This window comes from Brachionichthys hirsutus, chromosome 14 (assembly GCF_040956055.1).
Source record: "Brachionichthys hirsutus isolate HB-005 chromosome 14, CSIRO-AGI_Bhir_v1, whole genome shotgun sequence".
Taxonomy (NCBI): Eukaryota; Metazoa; Chordata; class Actinopteri; order Lophiiformes; family Brachionichthyidae; genus Brachionichthys; species Brachionichthys hirsutus.
The window spans coordinates 4,236,427-4,262,874 of NC_090910.1; the positions used below are offsets into that span (position 1 = coordinate 4,236,427).

General features: G+C 43.3%; 1 protein-coding gene across 1 annotated transcript in view; it reads right to left on the minus strand.

Annotated features, from left to right (window-relative positions):
- Positions 1 to 12,089: 12,089 nt before the first annotated feature.
- The window catches only part of odad2 (outer dynein arm docking complex subunit 2), a 33,763-nt gene continuing 19,404 nt past the window's right edge, over positions 12,090 to 26,448 (minus strand). The window contains exons 15-20 of the mRNA XM_068748111.1: positions 22,829 to 23,009; positions 22,673 to 22,734; positions 20,549 to 20,663; positions 17,870 to 18,058; positions 17,472 to 17,693; positions 12,090 to 12,206 (exon numbers count right to left, since the gene is read on the minus strand). Of these exons, the coding sequence (XP_068604212.1) occupies positions 12,090 to 12,206; positions 17,472 to 17,693; positions 17,870 to 18,058; positions 20,549 to 20,663; positions 22,673 to 22,734; positions 22,829 to 23,009 (886 nt within the window). The remainder of the gene's footprint in view (positions 12,207 to 17,471; positions 17,694 to 17,869; positions 18,059 to 20,548; positions 20,664 to 22,672; positions 22,735 to 22,828; positions 23,010 to 26,448) is intronic.

The following is a 26,448-nucleotide window of genomic DNA, read 5'->3' on the forward strand; positions in this document are numbered from 1 at the left end:
TCCCAGTGTGTCCATTTCTGAATCCCAGTGTCTCTGGCTTTGTTACTGTCCTGTCTCTCACTACAGGGAAGGATCAAGGCCACACAAGAACCTATTTAGCATGCAAACATCAAAGAAGTCTAAATAATGATTTTTGGGGGGAGGGTTTAAGTTAAAAATTCTGAATTCTGAATTTGAATCTCAGGATTTTGACTTTACTCTCAGAATTATAAAATGTATTCTCAGGTGAGAGCCCTCTCGGCCCAACCCCTGGTGTCACACATACCTACTAGGACTCTTACACATTGGTTTCTGTTCTACTAACTAGACCAACCCATTGATTTACTGGGACATTTTATTGAGTGCAAATGAATCAAATTTATTTCCAAATCAATCCCAAATTTCCAGTGCAGTTTTGTAATATGATTGGCAGCAACTATTTCAGCAGATGCCTTGTGTAGCTCAAATCATACAGAGGGTGCTCACAGCCATGATTGATGACAGCAGCTTTGTTGGTTCCTTGTCCAAGCACCATAAAAGTGTAGCTGCGTAGTTTCTTCATAGTGACAGTCTTACCTGTCATGATGCAGCGACAGGCTGAAGAAGAGGCTGATGGATGTGGCCCGCGGTCGGCCAGCAGAGCAAGAAGAGGAGCAAGAGTGACACCAGGAAGCCAAGACAAAGACTGGAAAGAACATTTTGTTCCATCCAAGTATTAATATTGAAAATCCAATCACGGATGGCACCAATAGGGCTGCTCTCTTCAGGTGACACAGCAATGTAGAGTAGAGTGTCATCAGCATAACAATGTGAATTGATGCCATGTCTCCTAATGATACGACCAAGGGGCGACATATTAAGAGTGACAAGTACTGAACCAAAGCATGCGGTGTGCCTTGGTTAATATCAGATATCGTAGAGGACAATAAAAAACAAGCTAATGTAATGGAAGATGGGATCCACCCAATAACAGCATCATAGAGGCTCACACACCTGTGTCCATGGGGGTATTTCAGTTGCCAGTAATTAATACTAAGGCCAGTTATTAATGACATAATGAGCTCAGTAAACTGACTCGGATTTGCTCAATAAAAGCACATTTCTCTGAAGGTTTACCTGAAACCAGAAACTGACTTAAGCTCTTTTGAGGGAAGGACGTTTCTCTGCAGAACTGTGGAGAAGTAAAAACAGTGGAGTAAACCTGTTTCCGGATACTTTTAAAGACTTAATCATGTTCCTTCTCTGCAAGATCACATCATGGTCCTGACCCAGAGAATCTGTACCTGAATGAAGCTGCTGATTGCTTTATTTTTTTTAAACATCTGTAGACCAACACAATGAAGCATTGCTTCAGTCGCCTTCAGAGAAGGCTAATTTGTCCTGATGGACCCTCTCATCGAGTTCCATTACAAAACATGTCACAATATGAGTCGCAGCCTCTGAGCTCCCTCCGCCGAGTGTTCCTCTGGGGTTTCTCCAAGGTAGTGATTCGAAGGTCATGACTAAGCAGAGGGGCCAAATGAAGGGTTGGGAATCTGTGTAATTATTGTTTATTTGTGCTTATTTCCATTTAACGGGGAAGTTAACTTTTACTAACCGCCTGAGCAAACATGCTATGAATGGCCCTCTCATGCAATAACTTTAATTGGGCTTGGGGTAGGCTTTATTTGCTCGGGTTATGAACAATATGTAACTTTTGCTCGTTGCCTGACGTGAACCTGTCGCCTGCTTTGACCTTATCATTGTTAGTTTCCCCTGTCGCTTGGGAAAAGCCTCTCAGGCCAAATCTGGAGTTTGTTACATTGTTACAACAGCAGCATCTTAATCCACCTTTTCCACAACCTTGCGATGCCTGAAACCTCCTGCCTGTTTTCCGGTGCTCGTGCATGAAATTGATACAGCAACAACATTAATCATGATGTTCTGCTCCATGGGGGGGTTAGTGGCAGGGACTCTGCAAAGCATCCCTCTCCAAAGATCTGTTTCATCCCAGACCCGAGCTCATGCGTTGCACCGACATCTGCTTTCTTTGTCCTGTGATCTATGTAGCTCCACATGGCTTTAACCGATAATGGTTTTTGAAGCCTGGCACCAATATGCCAATATTTTTAGTCTGAAGCTGCAGACGGTTGAGACATTGTGTAGAGTCTCGCTGCAATGTTAATAAAGAAAAAATCATTTTCATGTGGCACTGCTGCAGCCGTTAGACAGTAATAAGAACCCTGGGTTCAGTTAAATACGGAGGCCAATTGTCAAGTCGGAGAAAGCAACCCTGGTGATGTCATGGTGAGGTCATCATGGTTAGCTCGGACTTGAAGATTGGTAATGTGTGCTTTATTTTATACAAAGATAGTTTTGCGTTAACTCACCTGTGATTGGCTACTGGTTGTTCTTCAACTGGACAGACATAGCAGTTAAAATTAATTTATTCCTTACATCAGTAACACTTCAGATCTGAAGGTGACGTCATGTGAAGGCAGACCCGATGCTTGATTCACTATTTGTTGCTGTTCTAACCCTGATCATTTTCTAAATGTTACTTTTTGTTTAAAAAAAGATCCTTTCCTATTTTCATACAGTCCAGCCAATCACAGCACAGTAGGGCGGGACTATGGCAAACTTGTTGAGGAAAATGTCTTGAATGGTCCTGAAGTTCAAATCAGAGTAAATGAACAATGCATGAATGGAAAACACAGCAAAAAATAAAAATAAAAATGCAAACCGAATTAAGAAAAGAGAAAGCATTACATCAAATTAGGAAACACAACCTTGTTTCGGCTGGAAAAAGGTCACCATTAATTGGACAAACTCACTTACCTGGTATTTTCCCTTTAGGGCGAATGTATTTGTCTGATTGTATGGGAGACAAAGAGGCAACAGCCCTATTTTCTTAAGCATTTGAGATGTCATCCCATTGTATAGAATATGTCATGCTGAAGAGGAAAATGATGCTGCTGCCCAATTAAAGCAGACGTAACCTTTGAGATTCATTTTGAACAGAGATTTTTAATTTGCTATTTTATAACCTTTATGTTTCCCAACATATATCAGGACGTGGCTATCTTGTATTCTGTATCCCAACATCTTGAGTTTCCTTTTCACACAATGCTGTGAAGGAAACCCTGAAATGCCTCCGTCCTCCTCTCCTAGAACAGTTTCATTTAAATGTTGCACATCCGTAATTGCTGGAACACATTGTTCTGTCCTCCTCCAGATCTCAGGACATGTTTCCCACTCTTGTATCATTTTATATCACATCTACTGGAGTTTTTTTCTGTATGCGGCTTTTAATCAGCCTGCCCAGAGAGGCGGTTGTAGTGAAACTTTTATTTCCTTACACTCGTAACTTTTGTTTTTTTCCCCCAATTTATCCATAAACCCTTTTACCAAAAACATAACGCACCAATTACGGAGGCAATAAAAACTTTCTGCTTTTATACGAATAAAATATTGTTGTAAAGATGCAGCAGGAGGCCCAAGACGGAAGATTTAAACGTCTTTTTGAGGCCGATGATGTAAAATTCAACAGCAGACATTCATCATGCATCATGGATCTAGTTGGGAACACCCTGGTTTGCCTCGGGGTACTTTGTCATTCAGTGTGTAAAGGATCTGCCTAAAAAAGCATGCCCATTTCTTGGAATCAACGCGAGCTCAATTTCAACACCTTACACCATTACAGTCCAAATGAGTTTTTAAAACCCTCGTCTCTCCTTCGATAATCTGCCCTTCATTTCATACGATGTTTTCACTCCAGACTTGGACTAAATCTTCGCCATGTAAAGCAAGTTGGAATTACACACTGTAGCACACAGACGACTTGTAAAGCCACAGACATATTTGTTCAATAGTTTGCCAGCTTTGGTGGAAAAAGTGACCGAGGAAGAACATTTGCAGGTTGTTTAAAATGACCCAATTACTGTTTTCAGATGGTTCTAAACATTTGGGACACTAATCGGGGACTGAAAGCGTGTGCTGTCCGTCTGACTACTGAAAGTAATCACGTCAAAACCAAGTGCTATTGGAAGTCACAGGGATAGCTCCTTGAAATTACAGTGGGAAAGAATTGCACCCAATGCTCTCTGAACCCTCCAATCCACTGTTGTCTCTCCAAATGCGGCTTTCCAAAAATATACAAATGGCTACTAAATAGACACACGCTACTTCACAGGGAGGAGACGCCTAGTCGATATCCAGCGTACGCGAAGGTGAGGGATACATGTGTCGAAGAACAGGCTTTCACGATGGACTGGCTTCTCTGATGCTCTCATTGTCGATCCAAGTCAAAGCTAGTCAGACAAAGTGTGTCGCTTTTCGTGCAGAGCTAAGCCTCGGCAGAAATATTCACTCCTGTTAGAATAACAGAGATGGATCTGACTTTGTCATTTACAATGCCAGTGTGAAAAATTCAGCGAGTTATTCGACTGTCATCGCCTCCATAATTCTGGTCGCACTATCACGGGCTGTTGAGTATCCAGGCATTTTTCTTTTTGAGCAGACCAGACAGTTGCAAAGCCCTGAAGTATTTTGGGAGTGCTTGGACACACTGACAGCAGTGAGCTCGTCTGGAAAAGGGTTTTGTGAGCTTGATATATGTTATTTATTAGGGAAAGGACATTCATTAATGTCAGGATTAAATCAGGACCAAATCGGGCAAAATAAACATTGAAGTTGAAGAGTCGAATAGAAGAGAATAATAACCGCATATAAAATATACCACACCCTCAGAAAAATGCTTTTTGAACAATTGCCTAATTGTCCACTCTCACAAATATTACTCTTTATTCTGTGAGGAAACTCAAAGCGGCAGTGTCTACTCGAGTTTTGTACTTTGCGCTCGCGTCTCAAAGTGTGCAATCAGTTACAGATTTAAATAGGATGTTCTATAATGCCTTTTTGATGATTTGTTGATTTGGTGCTATTCCACTCAGTTCAGTTGCATGTCTTCCCCTCGGGTCCAGACTTTGTGATAGCTTGATGAAAAGACTGTGATGAAAACACTGGAATAATATAAGCTTTGGTTTGGTGCCATACAGAGTTCTCAGGTTGGTGCGCGCTCCAGAAAGGGAAACCTGGCCGAGCTTATGGCTCACAGCTGTGCAGCTGGGAGCGTGCGCCAACTCATCACTGTCTGCTGTGTGAGGAACTTTTTTATTTTTTGCTTGCATCTTTTCTTGACATTATCCTTTGTCTGCAAATGCATATAACTGCCTGTTGGCTATCACTATGCTCTGCTCCCACCTTGGTGTGATTGTATGAAAAAGAGGTCCGGAGAGGACAGAAAACTTGCGTGAGCGTAAACATGCGAGGTATAGCGAATATCATCACATGCCACGTTGTAGAGAAAGTTACACGATTACAAAGATGGTAAATTAGCACACAAACTGCAAACATGTTGTTTCTTTTTGAGGCCAATCAGTGTGATTTTTCTTAAAGCTCGACTCCTAGCTTCCAAGTTTCATCAAATCAAAAGGATGGAGTCTAAGATTTCACAATTTCATCAATTTCAAGGTCAGGTACAGGAAAAAGAGCCAGATCTGTTAATGTGGTTGACAGGCATGTCCTGAAGCCCAGCCCCGTTCCTTCTACCTTACTCTGACTACAACAGGCAGTCATCAGAGCCGGCATCCGTTAGTAATGCTTGAATGTTTGTGGTCATAACGGGATGAGTCAGGATGACTAATCTGACTTAAGTCCTGAAAGCAGCCACCTTTCTGCACCCTGGATTCTGTATGCACAAGACAAAAATGTCAATTTGGGTAAAAAAAAAAAAAGATGTGATTCAAGGCTCCAAGTCCATAAGGCGATTTTAAACCAGAAGCTGACACAGCAAAATTCATCTTTACAAATGCGTCATTCTAGAAAACCATGGCATAGACACAATTATCAGCTGGTAGGCTAGCTGTAGCCTAGTCAGTGTGTCTAAATTAACCCACCCTGGCTGGGAGATGTCATAATGTGTTTATGTAACTCAAAATACACAAGGCATGCAAGATATTTTTGTTTGCAAAAAAAAGTTTCTGAAGGAAATCTAATTTTTCTGTGTGCAAAAATATTCTGGAGAATCTAATTTTCAGAATTGAACACAGAAAATGTTCACTTGTAATTAAAGTTCATGACCAAAAGCCACAGCTGCCATAACCAATGTCAGAATAACCAATATATTTGAGACCTTAATGGTATCTTGCAGCCTTGAAATCTGACCCAGATGGTGTGGTATTTGCCCACTCATTTCTCTCTTCACTTATTGTCATACGGACTTGATTTTTTTTACACGTTATGGAAGGATACGTCAAGATTCATTAGTGCTGCTTTTTAAAACGCCCTTAAAAACCACTGAGAAGCATAAAGGGATCAGGGGGGCAGCGTTTTCACAACCCTCAGTACTAGAATTTGGGAGATCTCCTGCAGGAAGGAATTGAACGCAGAGAGGAAGGCTGGAGAGCAAACAGCGTATTAGCATCAAACGACCTGGAGGTGTGAGCAGACTGTAAGTGTAGAAACGCTAATTTACAGATCGAGAAGAGACGCCGTGTTCACGCCCGCGGTCCTCGGCTACCAGAGAGTGTGGCTCTCTGTTTGGATGGAGCTCTGAGAGCTCGTTGTGTACACGCATGTTTTTAATGGCAACATCGCAAGCTGCCGCCGCTGCTTTGCTGCAGTTTGTGATTTTATATTAAAAATAGTCCCGCTCAGACACTAGAGGGAATGGAAAAGCCACTTCTAATATTTGGCAAGAGCTTTTACTGTTCGCTCATTGCCTTTATGAAATATTGCAGCACGAGATGTGGGCTCTTTGAGCGACTTCAAACGAGCAGTTGTATTCTAAAATAGTTGAGCTGCTATCACAAAACACGAAGGACCACCTGACTATAAGAAAATATATGTTTATTGGTCTGTTTAGCCAAAATGTGGACAAATGTCATGGCTGTCATTACATTTGACTTTGCAATAAAACTCCATCCGCCACTCTGACCTATGGGAAACCTCTGCACAGGGTGAGGGTTAGGCCAATGTCAGACATTCCGGCTGCGATATGCGGGTGTGGCAGAAGCCAGGGTTTGCATGTTCCATCAAAACAAGAGCAATCAAGGATATCCCCTCACTATTTCTATCCCTTCCGTCAGGCGATGAGAAGCATTGCATCCTGAATGGTGACCAGAATGGCTCGAGCTGGACCTAATTGCTGCCTCTGCCAAGGCGCGGAGGCCTAACCTCTAATTTCCTGTGAATAATGTTCATGTGTTGCACAGCGAGCCAAAGAAAGTGGCAGTTTCCTTTCTCAGAGGTTTGTGGCCCGACTAATACACTGACTGTGGCTTCATGACCAATGGCCCTGAGGGCCACGCTCCTGAAACGACCTTCCTCAAGTCCTGGAAGATTTTACATTGAGTTGAGAACATAAGGCAAACTCTTTTATACCGTATTTTCCGGATTATAAGTTGCGGTTTTTTTCATAGTTTGGTCGGGGGTGCGACTTATAAATCGGAGCGACTTATATATGCTTTTTTTTACAAAATCTGTGAGCGCAGAGACAGTAGCCTACACATTTCTATAACAGGTGTTACAGGGAACTCTGTGACCCGTCAGAATCTGTCGCGGTTTCTGGAGGTTCAGAGTTATCTGTCACACCTGTTATCTAAAAACACAAATTAGAAGGGCTGATTGAAAATGGCGCCGAAAAGAAAGTCATATTCCGCGGCTTACAAGCTTCAGATAGTGAAATATGGAGCCGAAAACGGCAATCGAGCAGCAGAAAGAAAGTTTGGAGTGAGCGAAAAACTTGTAAGGGACTGGCGAAAAGCAGAGGTTACGCTTAATGAAATGAAGAAAACAAAGAAAGCTAATCGCGGGCAACAAGCTAGGTGGCCGCAGTTGGAGGAACGAGTTCACGCATGGGTGCTTGAACAACGTGCTGCTGGGAGAGGTTTGTCAACGGTGCAGTTGCGTCTCCACGCCCAGGTGGTTGCCAGGGCGGTGAATATAAACGGCTTTGTGGGAGGACCTTCTTGGTGTTACCGCTTCATGCAACGCAAACGCCTCTCTATCAGAGCAAGGACGACACTGTCCCAAAAACTGCCAGCGGACTTCCAAGCCAAGGTTGACAGTTTCCGCGCGTTCATTGAAAAGCATGTAAGTGATCACAACGTGACACCGGATCATATTATTAACATGGACGAGGTCCCCCTCACTTTTGACATCCCCATGGGCCGAAGTGTTGCAGAGAAAGGGCAAAAAAGTGTGAATATCGTTACAACTGGTCATGAGAGATCACACTTCACAGTGGTGCTGGCATGTTGTGGAGACGGATCAAAACTGCCACCGATGGTCATTTTCAAACGAAAAACCATGCCAAAAATCCAATCCTCCTCAGTTGAAGTCGCCGTGAACGCGAAAGGGTGGATTGATCAAGAAATGATGAACTTGTGGCTTACAAAGTGCTACAATAAGCGACCGGATGGCTTCTTTAGAGCACGCAAAGCTCTGCTTGTGATGGATAGCATGAGAGCGCACATCACACCACAGTTAAAAAATAAATTAAAAGTTTTCAACTCCATACCTGCCATCATCCCTGGAGGCTTAACCAAAATACTCCAGCCACTTGATATCTCCGTGAATAGGAGCTTTAAGTCAATTTTGCGTAACCTGTGGGAGCAGTGGATGACGGATGGAGAGCACAGCTTCACGGCAACCGGGAGAATGCGCCATGCAACTTTCCTGGAAGTCATTGAATGGATCGACAAAGCATGGGCTTCAGTGACAACCGCAACCATCCTGTCGGGATTCAGAAAGGCTGGAATAATTGGAACTGCAACTGACGACGAGTCTGATGTAAGCGACGTAGAAGAGGAAGCGGCGTCTTGTCTACCTGCCGAGTTGGGGGAGTTGGTCAAAAGTGACACCGAGGATGAAGATTTCCTTGGATTTCGTGATTCGGAGTAAAACCTGATATTTTGGTAAACGTGTTAGCATGTTCTTTGTGCTATATGTTGTTTGGTGTTGGATTTTATCAAATAAATTTTCCCCAAAAATGCGACTTATCCTCCAGTGCGACCTATATATGTTTTTTTCTTCTTAATTATGCATTTTTTGGCTGGTGCGACCTACAATCCGGAGCGACGTATAATCCAAAAAATACGGTATATATATACCAAGTTCTGAAGATAGGCCAATGTGCCGAGGAAGAATCCTTGAGCTGTCATGTGAGCAGCCAAACAGCCAAAACTCTTGCACGCATAGAAAATTATAGAAAATCATAATAAGCAAATGATTACTAAATTTTCTCGAATCTTATTACAGAAACTGTGTTTACATTTAGAAATTAGAATCTCCACAAAAAGCAACAGTGATCCTGAATGAATCTGAAAACTGGGAACTGAATCACATCACTTGTAAATCCTTTACATTCTGTAGTTTGTTGAGAGAATGGTTCAGGAAATACAATTATTTTCTTTCTTTCCAAGAGTACAGACACATACAATTCCAGCAACAGTGTAAACCTATCTTAAAGATGTCAGTAAAGGGTACTGGCATCCTATTTTTACCTCCTTTGTGGGCGGGGTTTATGTAATCGCTGTCATTGGTTTGCAACATATAACTTGATGACATTTTCAGGAATGATACCAGAAACAGAAGAATACATTTTGGTGATAATCCAGAAGGGATCCTAGATTCTGAATGAATTTGAAATTTTCATTAACATTGCAGTCAATGGAGCTAAAAAACAACAACTTTTTCCTCAATATCTCGGTTGACTATTGACCAACGTTTATGGAATTTGACATACTCATGTAGGGTGGGGGCCTCTATCTCACCAGCTAATTTAATCTGGATTGGATCCAGAATGAGGTCAGGAAAAAATAGACACTTTTAACATTGAAAACCCCATTTACAGATTCAGAAATCAGTTAAAAATACACATAAACTCTGATTCACTTTTACTTTCGGTGTATAAAGATACCAAGAGCAGTTTAGAAACTGTTGATTATGATTCTGATCAACATGTGGACGGGGGAAATGAGCTGCTTGGCGGAGGTATTCTAGTTAATAACACAAAAAAAGAGATAAAGAACCCATTAATTCAAATTTCAGATTCAAATTGACATTAATCTAAAAATAAAATAATTCAGAAAGCTAAATACATAATGATGAAATAACAGTCAGAGAAAGCAGACCTCTGCCAGGGCAGCTCAATTTTGATCCGGATCACAAAAATTGAATGCCCTACTCCCTGGACCGTCCCCGACCAACGCAGAAGAGCTGACTCAATTCAGTTGAGTAGTCCTGCTAACAGAAGGGCAATCAAATGAGTAAACACTTTTCCTTTAAACATTTCTGGAGGATAAGTTCTGATTTTGGAAGCGTACCAGAGGCCATAAAGCTTAGTAAAATTAAAATAAAAGATCCACTTATCACTGTGAAAGAATTTACTCTAAATAGTTTGGTTTCTTAGCTGCGTTTGTGCTTCTGGAGGAAGTTGCTTCTTCACAGTAAGCTTTCGCTACTCTCCTCCATCTGTGCTCTTCCAGTGACCTCTGCTAACAGCTGGCAGTGTTTAAACTTCAAAGGGTGATGCAGATTTTCAGCCACATCTTTTTCACTGTTTTGCTAATTTTCAATTTCAGCACGTGGCTGATATTAATGATGAAAGTCCCAGGAGACTTCATGACAGCCTCTGTGGTTCAGCGCTGAGCATCCGACTTAACTGGGACCAGGACAGAGGGATCAGGGAGAGACGGATCCCGACAGACACGCAAGAGAGCAGCAGCAGCAGCAACGGAGGCCAAGAGTCTGTTGCTCAAATCTGCTGCGCAAACTGCTGTCAAGCCTGATGTAGCCTGTTTATAATAAACAAAACAGGAGACTAAATAAGCTGCGAATGCTGCACTCACACAGCACTGCTGCTGCAGCGTGGGAAATAGTGTTCAAATAGATGTTCAGCAACAAAATTACACCCTTATTAAGTGTGATGACACCCAAAGCAAAATATCAGAATGTTTATTTGTTTGTTTGCAACTGTAAAGTTGCTAATACTGCTGGAGATGATGGAGGCAGGCCACGCTGTTGTATTCTAAATTGTTTTACACATTTCTTTCCCACTTATTTTGTGGTATTTATACTGTTTTCCCTCACTGGCGCTCTATTTAACCAACAGAACGACACTCTGTCTAAATGTCTTGATGAAGTTTGTGTGTTTTCTGTGCTTGGATGTGTTGCAAATATTCACATCAGCGCAGAAGAAACCAGAGAGCACAAGATGGCTGAGCAACGGCAGCAGATGTGGGTCTTGTTTATATACTGTGGTCTTGTGCTCATTGTTGGACGATCGCGGCCCTCAGAGCGTCTCACACCGAGCGACGCGTGTGGTATCGGCCTGAGATCAAACGTGAAAAAATGCATTCAGTGTCAGAGAGCAAGAAAAGGGCTTCCTAAAATGTTTGTACGAACTCCTGATGAGTTGATTGATGTAAACAGTGAGCTCGGGATAAATGTTTGCTGCGAGAACAGAGGCAGGAGCCCAAATAAATACACACTGACCAATCAAGATGAAAGGTTTTATTGGAAACCTTTCTCAGATGATGAACACTTCTCAACTATTTGATTATAAACTATTTTCAAATGCATTTGACCAGACTGTTCGGATTTAGTTGGGGGGGGGAGACTGTACGAAGATGGTTCAGAAAAGGAAGGAACATGTTTTCTGAGTATTTCTTGCTATCGCAAACTGCTTCAAAAGAGTAATCAAAAACTAGAGTCATTCCAGTTAGTAGGAATTTATGGTGACCTTAATTTCAGTATTAGCTTAGAAGACAAGGTTCCATTGAAATGCGAAGCTGGCTGGTATTATGGTGCAGGGTTAGCGCAGCCCACCCAGTGAAATGAATGCAGCAATAAGCGCTGCTCGTTCAAGTACACTAACGTGTGATTTGGACTGTGTGAAGTTACTGTTCTGTTCACAAGGCAAACTTGAAATTGAAGCTGAGCTGTTAGTGGGAAGAGTCCAATGCATACTTTAATAATAACCACAGGGAAAGACATTTAAGAAAGCCAAACCAATCATCTCCGTGCAGCATCCACCAGGTTTCCAGGAGAGCTGTGGTTATCTGTCGTCAATAAAATAATTGGGCATTCCTATTAGCCAGAGCCAGCAGTCGGATGTTGCGCACACAGCCAGCTGCAGCTTCCTGGAGCATCTCATCTTCAGAACTCATGATGTGGATGAGGGGCTGTGGGAGGGAGCACAAAGGACAGAGATTAGAGCAGGCGGCTGAAGAGATTCCTGGAGAATCACTTCACTGACTGATGCGCCATATGAATCAGCAGAAGTCACAGCAGAGCGCCACTGTATGCAAAGTTAGCAGCAGCGCTCCTGCTCTCTCAGGCTGGAGTGGCACGTGTGTGTGTGTGTGTGTGCGTGTGCGTGTGTGTGTGTGTGTGTGTGTGCTGGCTCCCATCTTACTCTCCAAACCAGGCTTCAGCAAACGGGTTACAGCTGCGAGCACGCATGCCTTCGCAAGTTTGTTAAGATGAAAGTCACGCAGGGCAGCATGGACATTAAAACCCCGAGCATGAACCACAGCACTTGACAGGCGTTCACCGCTCCAAAGGTCAGATTGTATCCGACTATTAGTGGCTTGTGTAATGGATCTTGTTAGATCTTATTGCGGAACAAGGTTTCGTGCTCCAGCTTTTAGGTTACATAAAACTCAAAGATTTTCATGCGTTCAAAGAGTCGTAGATTGTGCAGGAATAAGAAAAAGGGCAACACACACTGGATACACCGCAGAGTGAGGGGCATGTGTTTGGGAGGGTGAGCTATTTTTCCTATTTTATCAGCAGCAAAATCCCTGTGTTATGTTTCAGGGCAGCTGCGGGGCTGAATTAAAGTAGAAACTAAATGTAAGCATGAATGCTGGATGCAATGGATGAATCTAAATGAGTTTAATGTGTGCTCCTTGGTAAAATCACAATGGTGTGCCACTGAGGTTTCCTAAGCCGCGTATGCAATTATTTCAGATTGCCGTGTTTACATCCACAATGAACCAGCGGCAACATTACATCCCTCAACTAAGCACTTAAGGACTGGCTGCTTCCAAACATAAACACAGCAACTGCTGAGACGTCTGAGGCTCTTTTAATCCCCATATGCGAGCGGCTTGTCCTGAACTAAATGACGGGAAATTTTGAAAACCATTTCTCCAACAGAGTTCGCTGCCTCCGGCTTGCAAGTGTTGTTTGAGCACCAGCGGGAATGTTTCCCCGGTTTCAGTGCAAAAATGTCACATCCCCGTTGATCCTAAGCAACAAAGAGGACAATATTCCGACTGTCGTCAGAGGAAGCGATCCAAGCTAAAGACCAGCCACTGATTTACGTAGTTTAAGACAACAGGATTATTCTAGCAGCTTGGCAAGCATCCTATGTCTAAAATGCTTCCTCCTTTTCCTCACTGGCTTCATGTATCAACATAGGAAGGGATAAGATTCCTTTGTCACTTTCCTATAAATGAAATGCCACTCTCAACTGGAATAGCCGTTTGTCTGTAGGCCAGCGATCAGGGCAAAGCCTGAGACTGTAAATGTGTTCGTAAGGCAAGTCAGGCTGAAGCTCAGGTTGACCCTGACCCCGCTCCGTGTTACATGCAAACTTAAAACGCCGCTCTGCACATTCAGCAAACAGCCAAAGAAGGACAGAGTGGACATTCCCAGGGTTTTCAGCGCAAAGATAAACAGCAAAAGGAACAGAAGGAAGGATGAGGTGAAAGAGAGAGAGACGAGAACCTGCAGAAAAGGTTCTGTTAAAATCTAACAAAATAATAGCCTTAATATAATCACATCGGTTTATGGAAAAATGCACACAGCAGTCAAAGATGTCAGATCCTCAATGCGCCAGTGTCAAGGAGTGGATGTGAAACATTTGCCCACAGGTTTTATACGGTTTTTAAATAGCATTCAAAACACCTCCGAAAGCAAACCTACATCCACAGGCTTCAGAAAACACGCAGCCCTCTAAACAAGTCTCTTTTGTGAAACGAGAGGATGCCTGAGAAGTGCCAGAGGCAGCATTTTTGCCAACCTCATAGCATGTTATTCAGACGTCGCCAAATAAGGTCTCCCGAAGCGCACAGCTAGGCTAAGATAAGCGCTTCTCTCTATGCCGAGCCCGCTCTTTCCCCCCCAGCTGGGCTCTCGAGGACTATAATACTCCACTTGTTGGATGTTCCCTGACTGTGGTAACATGAACACTTGCCCCACGTTGAGGTTTCTTGCATTTCAGAGAGCTCCAGCGAGTTCTGACCTCCAAGAAGGGCTCTGGGGAACGCGCTTCGCTCCTGGCTGAGGGGGATGAGGAGGAGGAGCAGGCCTGGCACGCCGTTTTGGAAGGCTGCACGTGTACATGTGTACAAACACGTCTTATCGAGGTGTTGTGGTGTTAAGTGTTCTCAGCTGGACCTTGTCTGCCTGCAGGAGGTCGGGATTGAATTCCCTTGTGCCAGGCCCAGTAGCCACTATGGCTCCATCAGCCCCCCCCCCTCCATCCCAGCATTCCCATGTTTTAGACGCCACTGTGGAAGCCAGCAGCATAAACAGACAGCAGTGTTTATCTGGGCTTAGGTGGAAGCTGGTCAATGTAAACCGCATTCCCTGCTTGCTTCCAGTGAGTCAGTGGCTGTTAAGTTGATTTTTCTGTGTCTCTAATGAGGAAGAGGAAAAGGAGACGGGGACGCTTTTAAACTGAAGACTTTAAGTGGAACGTTTCAGTCTGAACTCCTGTTCGGGATGAAGAGCACGGCTTGGCACTTCATGAGGCCGAGAAGCTCGACTGAAAACACTTTAAAACATGGATCTAGCCAAAAGCAGCACACGGTGTCACCTGCTCACCACGGCCACACGCTGAAGTCATGTGACCCACAAATCAGCAGGTAACAGAAGATCAAATGATGCCGTGCTGAGCTTGGTTTTTATTCATTCCCCACATTTAATGTCATTTTTGAAGTTTGATCATTTAAGAGGGAAACAACAAATGTGATCAGTGCCAGGATATAAATGCTTTCATGGCAACAGAAGTGCAATTTACTAATTTAGATTACGGTAGTAAAAGCTCAAAATACATATCAGGACCTGGCAGAGAGCATTACTCTGGAATACATTCAGATGAAAATTACAAATAATTACCATCCACATTTTGCAATTTTCATCATATTACTTCACAAAGCTTTTCTTATGAAAGAGCCCCTTAAATACAAATTGCTGGCTGAAGCTGTCTACAAGGATTTATGGTCTCAGCAAACAATCCCCAGTTCCTTTGGACGCAATGTAAAGCACAGGAGGGGGGGGGGGGGGTCATGTTGATTTTGTACATGGTACAAAATGAAGCACATCCGTATTAAACTGTGAGATACCAAGAGTGGATGTCAAATCAAACGAAGAGGGTGATTCATCTCTCAGACTGTTTATTTATCTGCCAAGTATCCCCTGTGAGACAGATTATAGCTGAATCCCTTTTCTTCGAACGGGGTCTGATCAGGGAGGCCAACGAACTCCGAGCAAAATACGCTGACAAAAAAAAAGCTGTTGTGTGACAGAGTCCAAAAGCAATCACAGTGTTTTATTTAAAGATGTTTTAGTCAATAATTTAATTCGAGGCTGTGGAAGAGGTAAAATAAAAATACAAAGACAGATCACTAATGTGTTTTCCAGCGCTGAATACTTTCTTTTCAATGCATAATTTCCCCCTGTGAATCTTAGGGGACTGGTTCACACACCGTTTAGCGCGCGAGCGAGGAACCTTACCCTAACTGACTTAGGAGTCGGAGACTTTCGCTCGTTCGACATCGTGTCCCACAGGTGGGCGAGCATTTCTAGAGCTTCTCAGCGGCACAGGCGAGCGCTCTGAAATACGGTTGCAATAATACAAGAGGCAGTCAAGAGTTTTACACAAAGCTGTAAATTTGACACAGTGCCTTGTATCAATCCTCAATACACACTCCCCAATCGGTTTAGAAGCATTAGAGGTATTTTTTTAAACACATTCTTTCTACCAGCTGCATGTACAGCACGAGATGGAGCGTTACATCGCTCTGGATCCAGGAGACTGACAAGTTCTCTCATGCCACAATGTTAATGTTTCCTCCGGGATCAGGCAGGTAAGAATCGTTCTCCCATCCAGACGGGCTAAGTCCACGCCAGACCGAACAACAAGGCTGCCCTGTGTTGCATTTCCGTGTCTGAAATTAAGGACAAATGCTATTCTGGTGCAGTTACGTGCATGACCTTTTGTAATTAAGCTCTTTAAAAGTCCAAAAATACATTCGGGGAATTGTTGCAACTCTTAACTGCTACATTAATACGGGCCAGCACGTAGACTTAGACACAGAAGAGATTAAAAAGTGTGGTTTGTCTTGCTTTTTCACACACACCCATGCACATACAGTACAATTTCAAATACGCACACACTGAGAGCACTGAGGGTTTGTCGTGGAACAAACTACAAAAAGAGCATTCAGCTTAACGGCTTTTTGCAAATTGGACATAACTCCTTTGGAACACGCAATATTCAGTCCAGCTACCAATTATGACGAGTTGTTGAACCACATAGACCGTCGCAGCAGAGCACGCTCAGCTGCATTTAATGAAAAGGGGTAGAAAAGATATTTTGCTGTGACGGTGTAACCACTTCATAATTTGTATTACAGTTGTTGTTTAGGGTGAGGGGGGGTTTAAACTCACAATGGCCACAGAGCTGTTTCTCATGTGAAAGTGATTCTGTGTGAAACATGGTGAAGTTTAAGAACAAGACAAAGTTTTCCCAACATGTTGAGATATAGATACGTGATCGTCTGTAACAACATGGACAGTCTCTGGAGCTGGGTATGGAAACAGGCTGGCAGGCTCAATGTTAGACAGAACAATGCTCGTTCCTATTTGGAAGAGAGCGACACAAACTGCTGTGGTGAGAAAAGCTGTAGCTTCATGAAGTTGGAAAAAGACTGGATCGTTTAAAAGAAAACACACACATTGTTTTATTTTAGCCTTGAACGACGCTGAGCCGACTCTGCCTGAACCGTAGCGCTGCTGCATTCTATCCTGAGGTCCAGGAACAGCCCTCAGTAACAGTTACCCCCAGCTACAGCCCTTTGACTCGTGCTGCAATGGCATCTAGGGTCTACCGGAGAAATGGCACTGCGCACACACCGAGCTGTTTGCTTTTCTGAATTCCCATGACAGCTAGAAAGCGGAGTCATGTTTCCGTCACCAAATAAAACCCACTTTCTTTTCTGCTCCATCGGTCAAAGGCTCTGAAAATAGTCACAGCTTTTCAAAGTTTATGATGCAGTGTTTTTCACACGTCGCTAAAAGAAGGGGAGCAAGAGGCCAAACTCATTTTCCTCAATGCAATTATGGCAAATGTAATCTCAAATAACCTTGGAAATTAGTTAGAAAATAAAGGAAGCAAAGCATCAGATTCCGTCCTCAACAGTAATATCGCTGACCTTGACCGCGCCTTTCCCGTGCATGGTGATGGAATTGTTGGGGTCTTTGGAGAGCTCATACAGAGCCATGGCTGTGCTCTGGTGGACTGCCTTGTCTTTTGACTTGAGGTAACGCACCAGGGGGGCCACAGCCCTTGCATCGCCGAAGGTTGACCTGTTGTTGCCCCACATGCAGCAGTGGCCGATGGCCTCAGCCAGGTGGCGACGGAGCCGGTCATCAGTCTGTCGAGAGAAGAATCGGATCTCCAGAGACTATTCTAACATGTCAAAAAAAAGCTCTCGTAAACCCTGTAAAAAAATGCTCTCATATGATGGATGTTTGCTAAAGTGAGTGGAAATGAAGAGCTAAAATCCATCGTAAAGAAATCTATTAGCATTGTAGAGTAGTAAGCGCTTACTGTGTCAGTTAACTTGGCCAGCAGCAGGACGACCCCGTGATCAGTGAGGACAGCCAGATTCTCCTTGTCTTTGGCTATTTTGGCGATGGCTGCGCAAATGCTCGCCAGCACCTCGTTGTTTGTCGACTTTAGTAAATTAACTATCAGCTCCAATCCACCGACCAGTGAGCGCACCATCTCCCCTGCATCCTATATGTGGAGAATACGTTATTGGCTGGTGCTCTGTTCAAAATCAGAAGAAGAATGGGAAGCAATGTAATAAATAAGGAAGGAGAAGAGGCATGAAGGGAATCGAGCAAGGCGGGAGGATGAAAGGACAGCAAGAAAGGAAAGCGGTTTCATCTGTCCAGGAATCACTCAAGGACCCGTCAGTGGAAATAAAAAAAAGTGGAGCTATTTTTTGTCCATGTATAACAGATGCATTCAAACTAGCAACTTCTTCTATCTACCTTGAGAATATGGACACACAACAAATAACTTTGATGTCTTTGTAAACCTCTTCAACCTAATCTGCCAATGGACCAAACACACACGAATACATAAAGGCGGCCGAGGCACTAATGTTTTGAAAATAGAACAGAAATTTCCACATAACATACAACTTTAGATGACAGGATGCAAATCATGAAACAACTCAACTCGAGTCCTTTAGTTTACGGCATAAGTAAACTTGTGTAATGTACTGTCATCCAAGTACAGTTAAAACAAAACAGTAGTTGAGATACAGTTCTTGTGAACAGCTGGGGGAGCTGGATGCACCGGTACTGTCTCGTTCCCCTCTATCAGAGAGCTCACGGCTGAGACCAGACCAGCGGGTATTGTGTAGACCCTGTGAAGCCGTGCCAGAGGATGAGCCATGTGTGCAGTGCAGTAGGGAGGGAGGGGTGCCTGGGCCAGGAGCTGACCCCCCTGACACACAGGAAGCCCATCCTCATGAATACTGATGATGGCTGGCAGGGAGTCCTTGCGACAGAGGAAGCTCTTTCAAGCCACCAGCTGCGATAGACTAGTCAGAATGCCTTTCATGGCCCAGACGGGGCCCCCCATATCTGAAAACCGCAACATTATGAGGCTGCACACGGAAAGGTCTTCCTCACTCTTATCCCTCTGCCCCTCCCCCTTCCCCAGGAAGAAATTAGATTTTTTTTTTTAAACACATTATAAGCTGTGCATGATCTCAAACAGAGGGAAACGCGCCAAGCTTAAAATGAGAGAAGTGTGCCCTGACCCCTCCCCTGAAGCAATCAGCCTCCTATGACATAAAGGTCTACTATGTAAAGGAAAAATAACTCGAGCATCTAAACGTGCTTCTGCTTCCAGAGGACGAATGGTTCATCCCATCACATATATAACTGAATGATTCATTGTTAAGTCTTCACATTACTGGCGCGCACTAAGCGAGTGTAAGTCGTGGATCTGTGTGCATTGTGCACAGCATCTGTCTGTGTCTGTGGTGGGGCAGCAGCACTCTATGGATTATCCAGCAGATGTATTTATACCACGTCGCCCTCATAAATCCACAATGGAACTGCTAACACAATCCGCATGAGGTTTTTATCTAAATAACAACTCCACTGAAGCCCTTGCATCAGGTTCCACAACTCAACGGCCAACGAGCACTGTTTAGTTCCTGTTATTGCTCCTGTCCTAGGAAAATCACTCAAGAGGCATGTTCAGGAATTTCCCGCAAAATTGGCACAGTGACACCCAGACAAACATTGTCAAACTTTATTAGCTGTCAATTGTGGGTGTGCAGCCTCCCTCGACCCTCCGTATGGTTGCCATGCATCATTTTCTAAGCAATTCTGGTCCAGAAAAAAAAAAATCCAGCCAGCTAAAACAAGGCTTCGCCCCCAAGGCACCTGCCTGGCTCCAAAATATACATTTAAACTTAACCAGACTGTCCCATTGTCAAGCCTTAATCACGGTGTTAATCTAATAGAACAGCGCTACATTTGTAGATGGAAATGGTGTGCAGAGATAATCAAAGACACGCCAGTGTCCTGGCCGTACTGCAGTATCACACTAATATGCTAAATGTCTGTGATGATGGTGTGAACTTCATCTGGCACTCACAATAAAAATTCTACCATCGGTGGATTAGTCAGAAACTGGAGTGTGTTATGCTAGTAGTGGCTAATGCGGCTGCAAGATACACACGAAAGGCCTCAGATGACATCAGTTAAGCTCTTCAGCAGAGTTCAGACACGTCTTCTTGAAGAACATTTCCATGAGTAACATCAATCTTTCAAGTGAAAGGGTCTTGTTTAAAGTTCATGACGCTTTCCATTTTATTCTATGTATTGTTTTATATTTTCCACAAGTTGTGTAAAAAAAAAAGCCATTTTGTGCATTGAGGTTCACAGATGTGACTCCATGCTCTGTGAATGTGCTTCTAAGCATTAGCATGTTGAGAGGAAGATTTTCAGCTGGGAAATCAGAAGCCGTGCCACAGGATATTACTCAGTCTTTCTCTCTGTCTGCTTCCCAGTTCACCAATCCCAGAGTTGCCAAAGAAGCATCTCTGCTTCATATTACGCTGAAGCTCGTGTAAGCCTCCTCTGACACAGTTTTGCCCTTGCTATCCTCAGCAGTAGGTTGGGGGGGGGGGGATATGAGCAGATTGAGATGAGAAAAGACACAAGAGGTAGGAGACAACCATGCATCTCTGTGCTGTACCTTTGCATTCTCAATGCATGGACAGAGGGCCCACGCAGCACTGGACTGAACATCTGCACTTGGATTTTTCAATAAAGACCACACCAGGCGGACGCCATCCAGCTGGTCAATGATTCTATGAGAGACAGAGTGAGAAAAATGGGTGAGGAGGGAAGTACTGAACAGGAAAACACAAAGCACAACTCATAACAGTGTTGTAACTTCAATCATTAAGAATAAATGTTTCTACGACAAGAGCAAGAGATCATGTTTGTCTGATCACACAGACCTCTGGCTGTTTCAGCCAAGCCACAGAGCGGCTCAACGGACGAGGATCAAAGCATTGATCCATTTCTGCATTGGCTTTTCATTGCCTCTCACCTTTAACTGATCCACTTTTATTCACTAACATTACCCAACAAGGAAGAGCACAAAAATACTAGAGCCAGAGGATAAGTCACATACGTGTGTGTTTGGCCCTTCGTACATGGGTTTATAAATAGAAACTGAGACAAACCTATGCTTCATGTTGCTGCTGGCTTTTTAACCCATGCCAAAAAGAGGACCTCTGTCCAATTCAAACAGAGCCAGAGACAGATCACTCTATATTTCATAGAGTCTGACTGAAGTTTACTTAGGCACGAACTGCATTTCATTTCATATACATGACTGTTGTCAAAACTGCAGTTAGGGCTGGGAACCTAAAGAATTACGCCACAGTGTGCCCGTTGTCTGGGTATAAATAACATGTAACGTGTTCCCCGTGTGTGCTTCCACCAACAAGGCTGACATTGAACGCTGTCATAATTACTTAAACACTCTCTAATCACAGTATCTCCGTGACTGGCAACGAGCGAACATCATCAGGGACGTCTCCTGCACCATCTGTCTTCTGTCTGCACATAAATCAGTCTAGCGGGATCATAACATCAGATTCCAGTCTGCAGGGCCTCTTCAATCCCGAGCAAAAACAAAAATGAAGCGTCACATCATTTGCCAAAACAGCTCCGTCTTTGCATGAAGCAGGTAAGAAACAGATTAGCAATGAAGTTGCAACGGACAGTGATGGATTAGAGGAGGCGGCTACAAAACTTGGATGAATTAAAGAAAGTGTGTTCACTCTTGGAGCTACACGGGACTTAGTGGAGGAAGTGCTATGTCATTAACCAGACACCGCCTCCCGGATTAGAGTAAAAACAAACATGTGTGGCTCATGGAAAACCTGAAACAAATCTGTTTGTATATGGCCTTCAGTAATTATGGATGACCTGAAGGTGGACTGATCAACAGACAGAGGTCAAACACTGCCTGATCTGAAAAAAACCTCCAGCAGTGCTGGTTTAAGAAGGAAACAATCAAATGTGAGCTACACAAAAAAGCCTTAATTGAAATAACTCATGTTTGCAGCTGAGTGTGAAAGCATTAAATCACTGCAGCCGAAATATGCACACTGTGAGAAAACATGGGGGACATCAGAAATAAAGCTCTTTTCCTCTTGTGTGAAGTTTACCAGAGTTTGTGGCTTTATTTTGACACGTTTCACTTTTTATTGAAGTTTCCGCTAGTCAAATGTAATAGGCGCAAGTGATAGCATTACCAGCTAACTAATATAAACTTGGTCATTGAGTTGTATTTGTATCCAGCGTTAATTAAGAAAGGTCTCGTATTCTGTAGCAGCCTTGAAAAGTGGTTCACTGTGTCTTTCACAGTCATGTACTCTTGGCCAGGGTACGGCTTTAGTGAAGTTCATTTCACCAACTCAAGTCCTGACAGTGACCGCAAAGCTGGGAATTAAATCACAACCATATTTAACCCAGCAGGAACAATAAACAAAGCTTTTAGAGTCTGTCATTAAGATGGGGATTAAAGAGAAAAGTACCTGCACACTTGCAAATTAAAAGAACAGCGATGTCCTTAAGCACCAAACAATGACGTGGTAATGATGCTGCGTTTTAGATGTTGGAATTGCTGTCTTCCCTTGTCCAAATATATGCCATCAATAGACAGCCAAGAATATGTTTGGAGCTCATTCGGTAATGACAGCAAGTTAGCCACTAATCACATTTTAAAAGATACCTTATGCACACTGTACCCCAAATGTCCAAGACCACGCTAGCTGGTTGAATGGCCCGGAGCGAGACTTACGCCATGTTATCTTTATCTGTAGCACAGGCACCCACCGCCCTGGTTACATTCACAAGTAGCGCCTGGTTAAAAGATAAAAAACAGGTAATAATCAACACAAGAGTATGTTTTCACCATCAGATGACCCCCTTTGCAGCAAGAGAAACGTTATAATACCTGATTTGTTCCAGTGAGCAGGTTAACCAGACACTTGATGCCTCCACGTTTGCCGATGGTGGCCTTGTTAGCAGGTACCTGGGCAAATTCTCCCAGGGCTCCCACGACATTTATCAGCACTTCTTCAGGCTGATCCGTCAGCATGCCGACCAGTGCCTCCAGGGCTTTGTACTCCTGAAACCTTAAAGAGAGGAATGCATGATATGAATCAATGATTCACAATGTCAGCCGATCAAAAAAAAAAAAAAAATACTTTATAGAATACTGCAGCCATGCTAATATAGCTGGTCTTATCCAGCATGTTAACATGATTAGAATGACATTGTGTGGTTTCATTCACCTGGTTGCCATGCTCACCAACTTAGCTGTGCATGCCAAACACTGTAGTGCACTTAGTGCACACGTGTAACGGGATTGAAGGTGTTTTCTAGCTCTAAACACAATTGATTCATTTAACTGTCATTGGTTTTGGAGATGGTTGACCAAAGACAAATGTAAAAACGTCCCCAGCCCGAGTTCCACACAGGTGCGGCTGCAAATGCTGCCATTTAGGTGAAAGATGGCTTGCATGCAGTCTCACGGCACAGACCTCTCACTAGGAGGGACAGTTTTCCCATGGCTGCACAGTTGTCCCTCGTACATCTTTTGCATAACCGAAGCTTTGCTGCGGTTTGGAAGCTGTCCATGCCTCTTTTGCAGGATTTTATGTTGTCTGCCAACCGTATAAAGGGTATACTACAGTAAACATTTAAAAGGGATATAGTGTGGTTGCAAAAAAAAATAAAAAATCTCTGAAGTACAGTTCAGTTCTGCTACTACTTTTATTCAGAGTTACGGTTGCTGGCATCCTGGTCAATAAGCCATCGTAGGTAATTTGGTTTTTGGTCCATTTCCACTGACGCATCCTATGTTGTGTCCCATGATGTCACTTGCTTGTCCTCTGAATTTAACTGCAACAGAATTATCTTTAAATCAAAGACTTTTGATAAATGAACAGTAAGTTGCGCCTGTTTTTATTAAGCCAACCTCAACTGAAATAATTACGTGATGGCAAGACTAACATTACGCAAGCCTGCCTGAGGCGATTTCTCCTGTTAACATTGGGCTCCACACAACTCCAGTCAGAAGACACAGGGACCACAGACAGGCTTCCGTGCGGCCCAGTACGATGATTGATTGCCTGCCTTTTACTTTTCTCATTCTTTTACACTAAGCACACATTCAGCTAAGTGCAGCAAGCTTAAATGCTGTCTGTCATACACTAACTAGGGTTTTTAGGATGGTCCAGAATCAAAGTGAGCAGTGAGCAGGAGCAGCGAGAGGAAGTAGTTTGTTTGACGTAAAATCTCACAGAGATTGATCGATTTGTTTTTTTTTTACGTGTATACTTCAAAACTTGGGTAAGTCCATAACTTTGTCAGTTGTAGGAACAACAGCAGCGTACTCATCATCAGTGGGCTGGAACAGAGGTGAAGGGGAGAGATAGTCAGTCATTTGAAGCAAACCTCACTATCTCGACCCCAAACATTACTGCGCTGGCAGTAAAACTTGGCAGTCGTGACTTTCCATTGCAAAGTCATTCCCCCGCTCCTTTGTTAAGGTTTTTACAGCATTGTTGTGTGTCCATAACACCTCAGTGTACAGGCTCCATGTCAATGCAAACGTAAATCTGAGAAACATTATGTTTCAGTAGTTCCAAGCAAGACATTTTATTTAGTGCGGTAGGTATTTGCTAGGCCCAGTTGTAGCCCTCTCTGTACTACTGGTAGCCTGAAGGAAAACACAAGCTTTAGTTTGAACAAACAGACCTGTGTTATGAATGCGATTACGTTTCAGAGCATCAATCATTCTGATTTTGATGCATCGTTAATCAAAAACAAAAGTTTATACTTGCTGCTACTTGTCTTAAGTGGAGGTCTGCTGATCCCTATACTGTCCAGATCACGCAAATCATCAGTCACGTATTGGAAATAATCCTGTTCACAATGGGCCAAAGGGTCTGTTTCATTTGACCGTGTACTTAATGACAGAAAGGTCCACGTTCTGCCTCTGTTCTTGTTATTGCTATAGCAAAAATATATTCCAAAATGATTTTCATTTCAGTACGCCACTCAGCTGGTGATTGATTGTAAAATGAGTGCTTGCCCCGAGAACTCTGTTGCCATTAGCAGCCTTTCCTTTCTGACAGTAATGGCTCGGTCACTTCGTTCCAAGATTTTGCCTGACCTAGTCATTTTATGTGACATTTCAAACAGGCCTGAGCGAGGGAGAAAAAAACAGCCCCACACGCTTCCAGCGAACATTAGAAATGTTTGCTGAGCGTTCTCCTGAAGAAAGCCAAATCTTACCGTCATTGACAACCAGCTGCCGTCATCAGTAAAAAAAAGTAGCACACAACACTCACAGATTTAAAGAAATCCCAGTCAGATAACGTTGTGAAATGTTATGAGTGAGGGTATTCATTAACAGTCGAAAATGAAGTGTCACTAAAAGTCATTCACTCGTGATTAATGACATCATTCTAATTATTATTTGTCATATTGGTATTACTTAACATCAGAAGAATTCTTCACAGTAACAGGGTAAGTCATTAATTGTGGCAGAATGCCTGCACTGGCAGCAAGTGTATTAAGCTGCCACATTAGTCATGACGTGTAGTTAAAGTTTATCATCAAGCTGCGGTCACAGTGGGTGGGGGGTGGGTGGGGGGGGCATATCAGCACAGAATGGCCTGTCTGCTCATGTGAGTTATTTTATTAAAAAACTCAAAATTTCCAATCTCCTTTTTGTAGATTAAAGGCCATGCCGCTACCTTTAGTGATGCGATGGTAATAATAATTTAAATACAGGCAGTCGTCGACTTACGACCGATGCGGCTCACGACAGTTGGACTTTTCGACTGCACTGGTCTGTTTGTCTACGACATGGTTACGACATACCGCAAAGCGAGCGAGCAAATCGAGTGTAGGACAGTTTCTGCCGTCTCACCCACAATCTCTACCAAGAGGAAATGTTCTCTTTCTACTCCCCCCCCCGCATGTGCAGAATCATGACTCAGCATACTTATACTTGCGGTAATTTAAGATGGGTCGACAAACGACCAAGTGGTGGTCCTGGTCGTGGTCGCAAGTCGACGACCCTGTGTCAAATTAAAATAAATTAATTTCCATTTGTGACATGTTTAAATAGACGACGACCCATCCTTCCATCCTGCTTTAAAGGAATATTCTTGTCACGCCTCTGCCCCTGTGAAGAATCCTCTTAACCGACTCTCCAATAACTTATCTTCAACGTTAAATGCAGGATATCAATCTGTCACTTATGATATACGAGGTGAACAAAGATCGCTGTACTGCTGCCCCCTTTTCTTGTTTTTGTTAGAATTCCAGTGCATTTTGAACAACTCGGCCTTGCAGTGTCAGGAGGAAAACATCACGTAATCACTCCTATAGCGTCACCTGAGAGAAAAGCCTGAGAAAAAAAAAGACAATTAAACAAATGTTTATCGTTTTAATGGTTGCGCTGGAGATATGTTTTAAAAAGATTAATATGTTACAACGGTATTGAGTGGCTGCTTGTGGGCTATACATTATGTCACCGTCTTCACACTGAGAAAATAA